This window comes from Idiotropiscis lumnitzeri, chromosome 13 (assembly GCF_059441095.1).
Source record: "Idiotropiscis lumnitzeri isolate Australia: NSW breed Sydney's pygmy pipehorse chromosome 13, RoL_Ilum_1.0, whole genome shotgun sequence".
Lineage (NCBI taxonomy): Eukaryota > Metazoa > Chordata > Actinopteri > Syngnathiformes > Syngnathidae > Idiotropiscis > Idiotropiscis lumnitzeri.
The window spans coordinates 4904208-4916676 of NC_142403.1; the positions used below are offsets into that span (position 1 = coordinate 4904208).

At 41.4% G+C, this 12469-nt stretch overlaps 1 protein-coding gene across 1 annotated transcript; it reads right to left on the reverse strand.

Moving 5' to 3' along the window:
- Positions 1-2525: 2525 nt before the first annotated feature.
- lurap1 (leucine rich adaptor protein 1) lies at positions 2526-11665 on the reverse strand. Its single transcript, XM_088312239.1, has 2 exons — positions 11092-11665; positions 2526-4649 (listed from the first exon to the last, which is right to left on the reverse strand). The coding sequence occupies exons 1-2, from the start codon at positions 11401-11403 to the stop codon at positions 3783-3785; spliced, it is 1179 nt and encodes a 392-aa protein (XP_088168365.1). The 5' UTR covers positions 11404-11665; the 3' UTR covers positions 2526-3782.
- Positions 11666-12469: the final 804 nt, after the last annotated feature.

The window sequence follows — 12469 nt, forward strand, 5'->3', positions numbered from 1 at the left end:
AAATCCACTCATTTTTGTACATCTCGGAGGGCGGCCATTTTGCCACTTGTTGTCGACTGAAAACGACATCACATTTGCTCAGGGCTCAGCTAACGACCAAACATGAGTCAGCTTCAATAAACTGGTGAGCCGTGATTGGTCGTTATCTGAGCCCGGAGCATCTGTGATGTCATTTTCAGTTGACAGAAAGCGACAAAAAGGTTGCCCCCTGCGATGCTAAAAACTGGTGATTTTACTGCTTAACTCATATTCCACAAAGGCGATATTAATCAGAATGCTGTGTTAAGACTACTTGTGAAGGCACATACAACATATAATGGCAAACCGTTTTTGTGGGGTTGACTTCCCTTTTAACTTTCAGTTGCACAAAATTAAAAACAGGTCAATTGATGTAATTTGATACTCTTTTCTTCGAAAATATTCAAAGTATGATGTGTTAGCGAAGCGCATTTTAATCATGTGCAACTTGTACACGTCTGAATTAATGAATCCAAAGGGTCCAAATGATTTATTTTCCTGTGTATGAACTGCAAAATCCAGGTCCTTGGTATCATCAATAAAAAAAAAATTTTAAAAAAGAAAAATGCTTTTACCATTTGTGATAAGAATGCACAAATGTGATTTTTTTTTTGCATCCCTCAAATAAAAAAAATGCACGATTATCCCCAAAACAGTAAAATTGTAACAAAATGCAAGACACAGTCACAATCGCTAATAACAGCCCATTATGTTGTCATGGCAACTGGAGATCCAGTCGCAGTCTATGAAGTAATGGCTGTTACGTCTTGTGCCAAGAATAGCAAAGGAGGGTGGGATGAAGGTCGGCACACAATGTGGGCATCTGATAAAACTGCAGCATGTGAGGAGAAATTGCTGCTTAAAATCTAAAGTCGGAACTTCACTTGTCAAAGTAACAAGAGTTGTCGAGCAACTTTAATCAATTAATTGAAACAAACCATTTCAGCCACCTGGCTTGTTGGGCAGGTTTTTGCTTTGATACAATGTTCATTTCAAAACTCAACATACAGTGAAATATTGTACATTACACAGGTTTGTGGAAGAGACGCACTATGCTTTCATATAATGGCTTTTACAGACATTGCTTTTTTCCCCTCACATAGAGTTGAGCTAATTTGGAAAGCAAACCACAAACTAGCAGAGCAGACTGTCTCTCTGGCATGCAATGTTGCTTTATAGCCAGCACATATGTTAAAAGAGGAAGGCGGGCTCTGATGACGTCAAGTCGATACTGGACACGGATTGTCCAACTGAGATGTTGGAAATTTGTGTTGGAAAGTCATTTAAGAGATGGAAAAAGGCCTTTCAAATGGCGGATTTTAAGGAGTACTCCTTGACCAATTTGAAGACAGTCTTTCTGCATGTCAACTGGTGTCTAGTGTCAGAGGTCACTGCAAGTGTGTGTGTGCGTGTGGGTGGGGGTGTGTTGGGGTGTGTGTGTGTGTGTGTGCATGTGTGTGTTGGCTAAGGCTGCACTTTCCATCCAACCGGTGTGGTGCAGGAAAGTGCGAAGAAAAGGATAGCAGAGCAGAGGGGAAAATATTCCGGAAAATATAACAAAGGCATTTGTAATTTTTTTATTTTCATGTGAATCTTTATATTTACGTGCTATTTATATGGGCTACAATATGTGCCATCAGAAACTGAATAACTGATATTAGAATGCCTTAACTTGAATAAGTGCTTTGAGAAACTGAATCTGAATTAACCCCAAAAATTTTGACGAATTCAAATAGTACAATTTAGATTCCGCTTTTCAGAGCAAAGTTTCAAACAATCCAAATTCAATTTATTTTATTCAGATTCAGGATCTGGTAGCACATAGTTTGAATAAGAGGAACAGAAAATGGATGGATTTTTAAAAAGCACCACAAATTAATAATTTCATAGACACTAATTATGGACACTTATGGATGTAATTGTAAAATTTCAATAATCCACATATTTATGGAGGATGTAGTAAACTCACACTTGGATTCCTGCTCTTTACAAAAAAGTGATAACTAGGCCAACACAATTTCCACAAAGTTTAAGCAGCATTCAATTTATAACAGGAGCCACATTAGTGGCACCGTGTGACATCCATGCAGAAAACACTGACGAGAAATTGCCAGTGGTTTGCAAACTTTTTCCCAAAGCATTTTTGGATGAAAAAGAAAAAGACTTAAAACAGAGTGCTGTGCCATCTCTGTCTGATTTATGAAACTTTGAAACTCCATTTCTTGTGATACTGCTAGAACTATTTGAAAATACAGTCAAAAGCGTCCTATGTTATCATTGCGCAGATCTGATTTAATTTGTTAATTTGTAGATATTTTACACTGAAATCCAAAAGCAATTTCAAATGTAGACATCTGACAAAAAACCGAAACCTTTCCTATTTGTATTTGAGCAGAGAAGTGGACATGGGTTGAGAAACTTGATCGCCACCCTGAGCACAACTTGGCCTCTGACAAGGTGGGAAGTTGAGTGCCAATGGTCCAGATAAATAAAAAAGTTTTATTGAGCAGAGTGTGAAATAAGTTTTATTTTGAAAATCATGCATTCACCTGTCCTCAGTCAACACGCTCATCTCAGTCAAGAACAAATGCAATACCACAAGCTAGGAAAAATAAGTTATAAAAAAAAAGTTTAAAGAGCTGCTTCAAAAAGGGGAACATGCCAAATCTCACTCTCTCACGCACTCGTTTATATGTATATGAGAGTCCAGACAGGCTGATGGTCGAGCCATTTATACACACAAGCCGAAGGCAGGAACAGGCAAAAATACACTGATAACCCGAGGTCACGTCAAAAGTCCATCTAAAGAGGGAAAGAACAGGCCAGGTGAATATGCAATATATTTAAAGTGTTCACCAATCAGGCACAAATCTGCTTGTAATCAAGAAGTCATACAGTCAACATTTTGGCTCTCAAAAAGGCATATTCAAAAAGCACCTACAACCAGCCACGAATGGTACAGAGGAGCTGTACTGTGACATCAACACATGACAGATGAAAGGTGTTAGCTCGACATACAGTAGACACAAATTTGCATAATGTGCATAGTACAGAAAATGAGGGCGACACCCTCTGACTTGAGCTCAGGTAACTACGTGTTTGAGACAAACATGCTCACAGATCAAAACACTCAGTGTATAACACGTGTTTCACTTGTTAATTCATTAGCAACTTGCATATAACTGATACGTTTCTGTTATACGGTATACATACTAGTACACAGATTGAAATAATTGGGTGACCCAAATGTAGTAAAACAGGGGTAAACTTTGGTCTTCTACTACATTGACATGGTGAGGGATAATCACAGTGGTATTAAAAGACTGAAGACTATATCTAAAGATAGAGAATTTAGAGCCAGCTTGACAAATTGTTGCCGTGCCACTAAATATGAAGTTGTTTAAATAAGGACTGTGTTGAGGAAGAAAAATCAACTTCAAATGACATTAATGTCTATAAATAACGTTTCAGACATCTGGTAGCTCATCTCACTGTGCTTGGAAGGGAAATAAAAAACCAAAAAGGGGAATGATTCGAAATAGCCTGAGAAAACACATTTGCACAGTATTTTAAATGTAACTTAACACTGAGAGGAAATCATCAAAATCCCTTCGTGTGCATTAAGACCAAAATGTTATTTGTGCAAATACAAAAATAAGTTGCCTTTTTTTCCCTTGACAGTCAGCACCTTATTGCATTGGAAGCAACCCAATGGCCATTTGTTGACGTTATTCGAAGGAACCATCTGTAACTGGTCAGTAGTTTCACAAAAAGGTCACATCTTCTTGTGACTGCACCCAGCGCCAGTGAGCGTCATACTCCAGATGCATTTTGCCATTTAATTTGCAAGTGTCCAAGTCAACATTTCCGTTTTTGTACGGTTTACGTTTGGGGCTCTGTTTCATGCCCACTTTTTCACTGAGCCCGATCCGAGCGTGGCTCCCTGTTGGTGTGGTCGACTTCTCTCGGACGGTGTTGGCCTTGATGGTCTGGCTCTGGGTATTGTTCAAAGAAACCAGGCCCGCCTCTGGCATTTTAGTGCAAACTAAAGCATCTTGCTTGGCATCAGGCCGAGCTTCAGGAATGCTGCTTGGAACTAATGGCTTTCCGCTTTCACTTCTGACTATCCCGTTCCCATTGACATCACTGATAACAACGTTCCCTTTTCCAGTTTCATTGTCATTCGATCGGGACCGAATACCAACTGCAATTCCATTCCCAGTCAGTGTATTAGCGCCGGGCTTCTCCCCAGTCGCAGTAACAGAGACCGTGGCTGCAGAAACTTCTGCTGTCCGGCCCCCAGCAGTAGCTTCAGAGACCTGTGGCGTGGAAGAACAGATAAGCAACTCAGAGCTCGAGGGGCAGTATTCATCCATATCGTCCGCCAGGGTGTCCAGGTAACTGCCGATGGAAATGTTGTCCGGCTTGTCGTTGGGGTCATGAAGGCTGCTCCAGGAGCCTCTCCAGGAGGTGTCGGGACCTTCGCCCAAGCTGTACTGGCTGCTGGTCAGGCTGCTGCATCGACTTGTAAGCGTGCTGCGCTCCTCCAGCAACCATTTGACAGCCTCGATGCCCTCGTGGACCGCGAGCAGCTGCTGCAGGATCTTAATGTCCACTGAGCGCAAGTGTGCCTGTGGAAAAAGAAGAACTTGATGATGTAAATAGCTTTTTTCAATGATAGCGTGAGAGTCAAAACTTTTCTGAAGCTAAAAACAGGAGAATAAATATGGTGAGTCCAACAGATTAATTGGATTCAGATAAAAAAAAAAAAAGAATAGCCACACAAAAAGAAGATGGAGATTTTGGAACAGCCCAGTCAGAGCCCAGACTCAAAAAGGTATATATTGACACATTGAACTTGCCATGGCGGTACACTGAAACTGCAAAAGATCAGTGAAATAAATTGCCTTCTTCTGTGAAATGGATGGTTCCTAAGTTGGTTACTGCATCATTGATGTGCACACTGCAACTACATTGGTTTCCTGAAGGCAGTGGTCACCAACTTTTTTTGAGGGGGGCGAGGACCGGTTCATACAACTCCATAACTTTTTGGCGGACTGGGTACTGGCGGCATAGAGAGTGATGAGAGTAGGTTGGTGGTGCTTGCCGCTCTATGTGAAGAGCGAGCTTTGTACATGCTATAACATTTTGCTAGCTTGTGTGTTTAACGTAAGTAAATGCGACCGAGACAATGAGCATCTTGACATGCATCAATTGCAAGTTTTTTTTGTCTTTTTTGTTTTAACTGTTTATCTGTCCAAAGTGGCTTAGCCGCGGCCCGAAGGCAAAGATGTCAAATTCAAGGCCCGGGGGCCAGATCTGGGCCCCGACCTCATTTTATGTGGCCCGCAAAGGGCAAATCATGGGCGTCAACTTCCTGTTTCTGGCACATTTTCTTCACTTTTAACAGCATTGAGATATGAGATATTGCCATTTATTTGTTACCAATCCTCCCCTTTAAAAATAAATTACAAAATTGTTGAACAAACAATTACATACTGGCTTCTGATTTCAAAACTGGCTTTCCATTCATTTGTTGTGTGTGTGTGTGATAACGCAAGATGATCATACTTTTAGATGCTTTCACAGTCATAAAGGCTCACTGAGGGAAACCACGATGGCCCGTCCACAAAAATGAGTTTGACACCATTGCCCTAAGTTATTGTTTTTGTGACTCTTGATGACGCTTACATCAGCCATGCCAGAGAGCCTTACCATAAAACCTCTCTGACCTCATATTGTATCTCCGTTATTTAAGATATGTTTAGCTTCCATTGGTATGTTTAAAATTACTTTCCTCACTAAGAGCTACTCTCATATCTCTCAAACAACATCTGAAAGGGATTATTACAACCCAATTACTCTCCATAAAAGCTCAAAATATTTCAGGCAGGGCAAGAAGACTTTTGTATATTTAGCCTCAATGTGAGAATGCCTGCTCTTTAAAAATCCGAGAGTGTCAGCGTGTTGGGAAGTTGTGATTTAAAAGACGAGAGTGCAATGAAATATTAACAACCAACTCTCTTATAACGACAACAGTGGCTCCAAGTGTGATTTAATATACACATGCTCCATAATATGCAATATTTCTCTGACCTGTTCGAACTTGAATCACAAAAGCTAAAGCATTGCTTCACCCCACCCGAGCCAAAGCAAGTCTTAATCTGTGCTGCATTTTCTAAGAAGTTTCAAAACCATTCACAATGGATATTGTGGGGGAATCGAAAAAGTACTTTCAAACAAGAACTATACAGACAAATACTCAAGCAAAATTGCTCCTGTAGATTACTTGAGGGAAAGGGCACAACATTCAATCCTCTGATATTGAAGTGACTCTTGACAATGAACACAAGCGCACATGCAATGTTATTCTGTCTGCTCTTTGGCTAAATACGACATACTGCGTAGGTGAGATTAACCCCTGCAGTGCCACCACAACATGTCTACACAAGTATGTGGTGATAAACACACTGGTGTCCCGGAGAGGTGGGCTTGAGGTTTGAGGTTGGCAGACACTCAAGGCCTAATGAGAGTGGCAGTCAAGGTTCTTCAAGCCTTGTCAGCGCTGAAGTAGCACAACGCTAACGAAGCTTTGCCTTCCTTCACTTCTCGGCTTCGCAGCTGAGCTTGGGCAGAAAAATCATCGATTTGTTTCCTCGCTGTGATATACTGTCCATCGTCTCAATTTGAGGTATGCTGTCACACAAGATGTTCGGATACTGTTGCGACTGTTCAACAAGCATGTGAAGGATTTACAACACCAGAGCGGTTTGAATTTATTACTTCAAACTAGGCAGGCATCAGCGTGTCCCATTTTCTTTTTGTCGGCCATGTCTTCACTAGATATAAATAAAATATGGAGTGTTAAGATCAGGAACGGGCAACAATTTTTCATCAGTGCTACTGGTGGCCATATATAACAACACACTTCGGAACCAGGTGTATGGCAAAATGGCTATGTTAAATATGGACAAAATAAGTGCTCTTAGTATATTTCATTTTTCACAATACATTTGTCAATGCATGTGTAAAAGATCCACGACCATAACCCAACAACAAAGGGTTTGAAGCAAAGAACAAAATAGTATCGTACTGTGCTGTTTTTTTCAGAGCATGAAATTATCATTCAAAGATGATGGTACAAACCTGCTAAGCAGTAAACTAACAATTATTTTTTCACAAAATCATCCATCCATCCATTATCTGCACCGCTTCTCCTCACAAGGGTCGCGGGGGGTGCTGGAGCCTATCCCAGCTATCTTCGGGCAGTAGGCGACAAACACCCCAAACTGGTTGCCAGCCAATCGCAGGGCACAGAGAGACGACCAACCATCCGCGCTCACACTCATACCTAGGGGCAATTTTGAGTGTTCAATCTGCCTGCCATGCATGTTTTTTGGAATGTGGCAGGAAAACGGAGTACCCGGAGGAAACCCACGCAGGTACCGGGAGAACATGCAAACTCCACACAGGAATGCCGGAGCCGGGAATCAAACCCACGACCGCTGCTTTCTCTCACTGTGAGGCCATCGTGCTAACCAGTCGGGCCACCGTGCCGCCCCTACTTTTAATCATGTAAAACAAATTCCGTTTGAAATGCATTATACAAATAAGGCAATACAACAATGTTCAATGTTTTTTTTTGTATAAAAAAAGAGAAAAGTGAAAGATTTTACAGACATTACTTCAGTTAAGTCATGCTTTCATGACAAACTAGAATGTTATATTTGCTTTCCATCATGTAAAACGTATCACAACTGTTAAGATGTATGCCAACAGTATCCTATTTCCTTTCTAGTTCACAAATTATTTCATCCCCGTTAGTTTGATTGTTATTATTCATTATGTGATGAAACCTCGTCATCATGATGAGGACCTTTCCTTGGAAAAGGTCAAACAGCCTCAAACGATGATGAAAGCTAGGCGGGATGACATGGGCTGGACCGATTTTTGTGCATTTCAGTTTTCCTGCACACCAACAGGGCAGAGCAATTCAAACTGAAATATGTTAATGTTGGAATTCAACTCAAGGCAAGATTGTGGCACCTCCTTCAAGAGAATGAATCAATAAAGACTTGCAAACATCAGAAAGAAAGTTTGCACTCCCGTAAAGCCCCTTCCAAAAATGTAACTGATGGATATTTTGTTAGACATTTGTTTGTTTTGTTTGGAACCTTCCAATGACTTTTTTTTCCAGTTAGCCTCATGGCAAAAGAAATTGTGGCTTGAATGTAGTTTGGAACTTTGGTGGTTTCTCTCCTTGGTGATCTCCAGAGAAAGGACAAGATTTATTTTAATAGGCTATACTGCTGAGAGATTTTTTTTTTAAACATCAACATCTCGTTATTAACGGTTGTCCTCTCCTTCAAAAATGAACATTGTGGCTATTTTATCAGCAAGCTCCATGTCAGCCAGCTGGCACGCAGGCACCCTTATGAGCAGTGCGAATGAACCCAAACAGTCAACTTGTGGCTGGAAAATCAAGCCTTGGGCTCGAAGAGATGCTGTGAAGTTCTGCTGAGGGAAGGAAACTGTAGACAGCATGTAATACTCATTTTATAAATGACAAACCTAGAGCACAAGTGACTCACTTTTACAGTATGGAGCAAGTCATATAAACCTCTTACAAGTGGTAAACTGCCACCTTAATCTTCAAAATGCAAATGCCTGATAAATGACGCAAAAGCTTCCTCTTGTCAAAAACAAGTCACACGGTCCCTCCTTAACTGCTGACTCACTGCTCATCCAAAAAGCAGCAACACAGCTACAGGTTTGCTCTAATACAGCAGCAAGGACCCAGCCACCCCCATCTCATTCTGAGCAAGCCTTTTCATGTCCCATGGTGTCAGTTCACCTTGCCCGGTGAACTCCTGCAGATGTTGCACATCCTTGCACTCACCATGAGACAAACAAAAGATTGACTATTCTCTTTTTCAAGCGCTCATTCCTTTGTATAAAAACCTCATTGACGCATAACATATGGCACAACACAGCACATTTTGATGTCAAAAACGCGCTACCATGCAGAAAGATGAGCCTTGATTTCTGAATCAGAACTGTTTTCGTTCTTTACATCAATACTGTATAAAACAAAGAGAGAAATGAACACATACTGTAGTTGCAGATACGTGACAGAAGATTAACGATTTGGCTTCATTTATGCAAGGACGAGTATGTTTTTGGCACCCTTTGAGGAAGCTGTTTGCCAATATCCACAGAGGCACAGATGGCAGACTAAATCATTGATATGGCTTTCTAGACGATTTGTTTTGTACAGAAAATGGACATCAACTGACATCAACTTTGCCCCTGAACAGGCTAGAAAGCGATTATAGCAAGTGACAGAAAAGACAGAAGAAAATAAAACACATGCCCCCTGAAGACATTTCAACTTGGAGTGTGACTCCTGTAAAGCTTCCTGCAGGAGTGAAAAGGTATTCTCCTTTTAGGGTAAAAGGTAAGTACAGTCCAAGCCTTGTAAAAAGGGCATGCATTGTGCCGCTTTGATTCGCCATGGTTTGGCTGTGACCACTCCCACAGCGGCGCAGCCCTCACTCTTACCTGCAAAATTACAAAATGAGTGTCTAACCTGCCTTCGCACAGTGTTCATGCTACATACTGCGCAGGATTTACGCCAATCACGGAAAAAGACCCCAAAGGCTCGTGTGACTTTAAAACAGATACTTGCTGCAGCCTGTAAGATCTTTCTGCATGGTTGATAAGACATCGCAGCATGCATTTGTTCCTTACTTTGTTACTTATGCTCCAAAGAGGGACAGAAGAGGTTCAATGTCTCAAAAACGTGAGAAAATCATAATACATACATAATTTTTGCATTTATGTTAGCGCGGGAGCATGTACTTGTCACTTTGGATGCAACTATTTCAGAAAGATGATAAAAAAAATATCCTATGCTTTATGTTTTCTCAACAACATTTGTTAAAAAAATATTTTAAAAGGAGAATGCAAGAGAGAATGAGAGCACAGTAATTTTCTTCTGGTGTCATTTTGTTGCAAATTCTAACTGGAGGTCCCCAGGAAAGTGAAAATGTTTAGGGAAAAAGCCATTGTGTTTATCTTTGTATGATAAAGTGCGATGTTCACAAGTCTACTGCTGCACACTCACTATTGTGTAATACTTCCACAGAAGAACGAAGAACACAGAATATAGTGCAATTTTCACGCCTTTGCAAATCGGAAATGTCTCTTTGCCCACATTCACTTTTGCATTTTCTAGCAGACAAAATGTTGCTCTGGGTGGAGCTCAAAGAGCCATCTGTCATTTAGCCACTCGAATCTAGCACTTAGTCAACTAGACTCAAGGGACGTGACTGGCATGAATTAACTATATTTTCTGAAAGCTGACACTGACCACGTATTGTTTCGTGTAATGTATTGAGATGTTGTACCAAAATAGTTGAAACCACTTTCAGAATGATGCAGTACAGTTCTACATGACAGCAAACTACAATCAAAATAATCAAAGTAACTTGTTAAATCACGTAAGCACCTGCCCACTCCTGTAACCTCACAACTCATATCTTGTGAGGTCTGCCTTTGCAACACAATTGTACGTGGCCTGGAACTCATTGTTTCTCGTACTGTCCACAGTCAGGGTTTCATGAAATGAAATAATGCACACATTTACAGAATCTTACCCAACACACTCAATACAAGCAGGATCAAATCTAAGCGAAACATATGTACAAACGTTACCCCAATACTTCCTAAAAGTGATACCCAGAGCTGGGCACCCTTTTTGCCGGTCATTCCCCCGCCCTGCGGCCACTATCTCGGTACGGTAACGGCCTCGACCCTCCGCCCGGCTAAAATCAACCTTTGTCACTCCAACACTTTTTTTTTTTTTTTAAATGTGTGCGTCTTTACCTCATGTGAGAGACCCAAAACTGAAAAATGAACTTCTGAACTATTTATCATCGCTGCATACACTAAATATTTACTTGTGAAGTACGAAAGTGTATCACTGCACTATATGGCGTGCAATAAACACAACACGCGTGCTGCAGCACGCGCGCAGGCACGCGCGCGCACACAATTACAATGTACACTTACCATCTCAGTCTTAAGTTTTGTGATCTTTTCATCCAGGCTCTTCTTCCCAGTCTGCTTCGCGGTTTCGTGCTCGGCGGGGGCCAGTTTGTCTTCTCCCCGGTGCGCGGATGGCTCTTCCCGCATCCACCTGAGCAATCCCTCGGGGGTCTTCCGGCCGATTTTTGCCTCTATGTCTCTCAGGTCTGGAGTGTTCGCACAAGAAGTTCCTTCATCCATCATGGTCACGGAACGCTGATGACAAATAATTGCTCGAGAGGGATTTCCTCCAGCTGTTTTGTTAAGAGACTCTGTTCCCGCAGTACTCTGTGGCATCACATGCGAGCCCAGCTGAGGCGGACTGCGCCAGTCTGGAAAAACAAACTGTCAGCATCCGAGCGACTAACGAGTGCTCATCGCAGCTATCCTAATCGTGGGGCCCCCGTCCAGGCTTGGTGAGAGTGCTCCCGGTTGGAAGCTCCCTACCAGCTGCTAAACTGCGCACATTCCACCTGCATGATGACAGCCGGCTCGCCGCAGACGCAGAGAAGCGGAGAACCACACCATAGACTGTCAAAGTCATTCAAAGATGACATCACACTGTTTCCGGTAAGGCTTTTCAAAATTAAACAGTAACAGGAACATGATGGTCTGTTTGTAAAATTACCAAACTAAAACAACGAAATCGTTGCAAAGAGATACGTAATAATTCCTTGATAAAAATCAAGGTTAAACTACATTAATGGATTATATGCCATTCACATTTACTAGACTATAAATGTGACCAAGTCTGTGTTTGTTTTGATGGATGAAGTAACTTAATAGAGATTGATTTACTTATTCGGGGTAAAGGTCATAATTCAAAAGTACAAACTCTTCGCCCTCATGTCACATTTATCAATGCATTATGTATCTTCTAATATGTGTAAAGTGAATAAAACACAGTGCTATTTTGGTAAAAGTGAGTGCTGACAAGGTTATCACAAAGCCAGTGTCGTTAATAGGACAGGTGAGGAGAAACTCACTAAGGGCAAATACATTTGGAGTCAAGGGTGATGTTTGACTACTTAGTAAAGTGACAAATAACACCGTATTCAATTAAGGCGGCTATTCCATGGCCGACACACATGGTGGGGGTGTTACAAAACTGTTATGACTGATATGCCATTGGCATAGAAGGAGCAGCCGGAAGGTATAACGTCTGGATTAGTGAAGCTTTCCTCGGCTCTTTATGAACCTTTGTTTTATGCCAATATGGGCCCCCAAATTCTCGCCCATTTATCGAATACAAAATACAATACAATATGGGGGAAATTCATGTTACTGCACAGTTGTGAACTCTATAGGTTAACATAAAGACACTCATGCAATCAATTCACATGTGTCATCCCTTAGTCGTATA

Excerpts from the sequence above, each read along its gene's own strand:
- lurap1 (XM_088312239.1), bottom strand. The coding sequence starts at position 11,403 with ATGCCACAGAGTACTGCGGGAACAGAGTCTCTTAACAAAACAGCTGGA. Across the intron at positions 4,650-11,091 it reads CAAAACTTAAGACTGAGATG|GCACACTTGCGCTCAGTGGA; the intron begins GTAAGTGTACAT and ends CTTTTTCCACAG.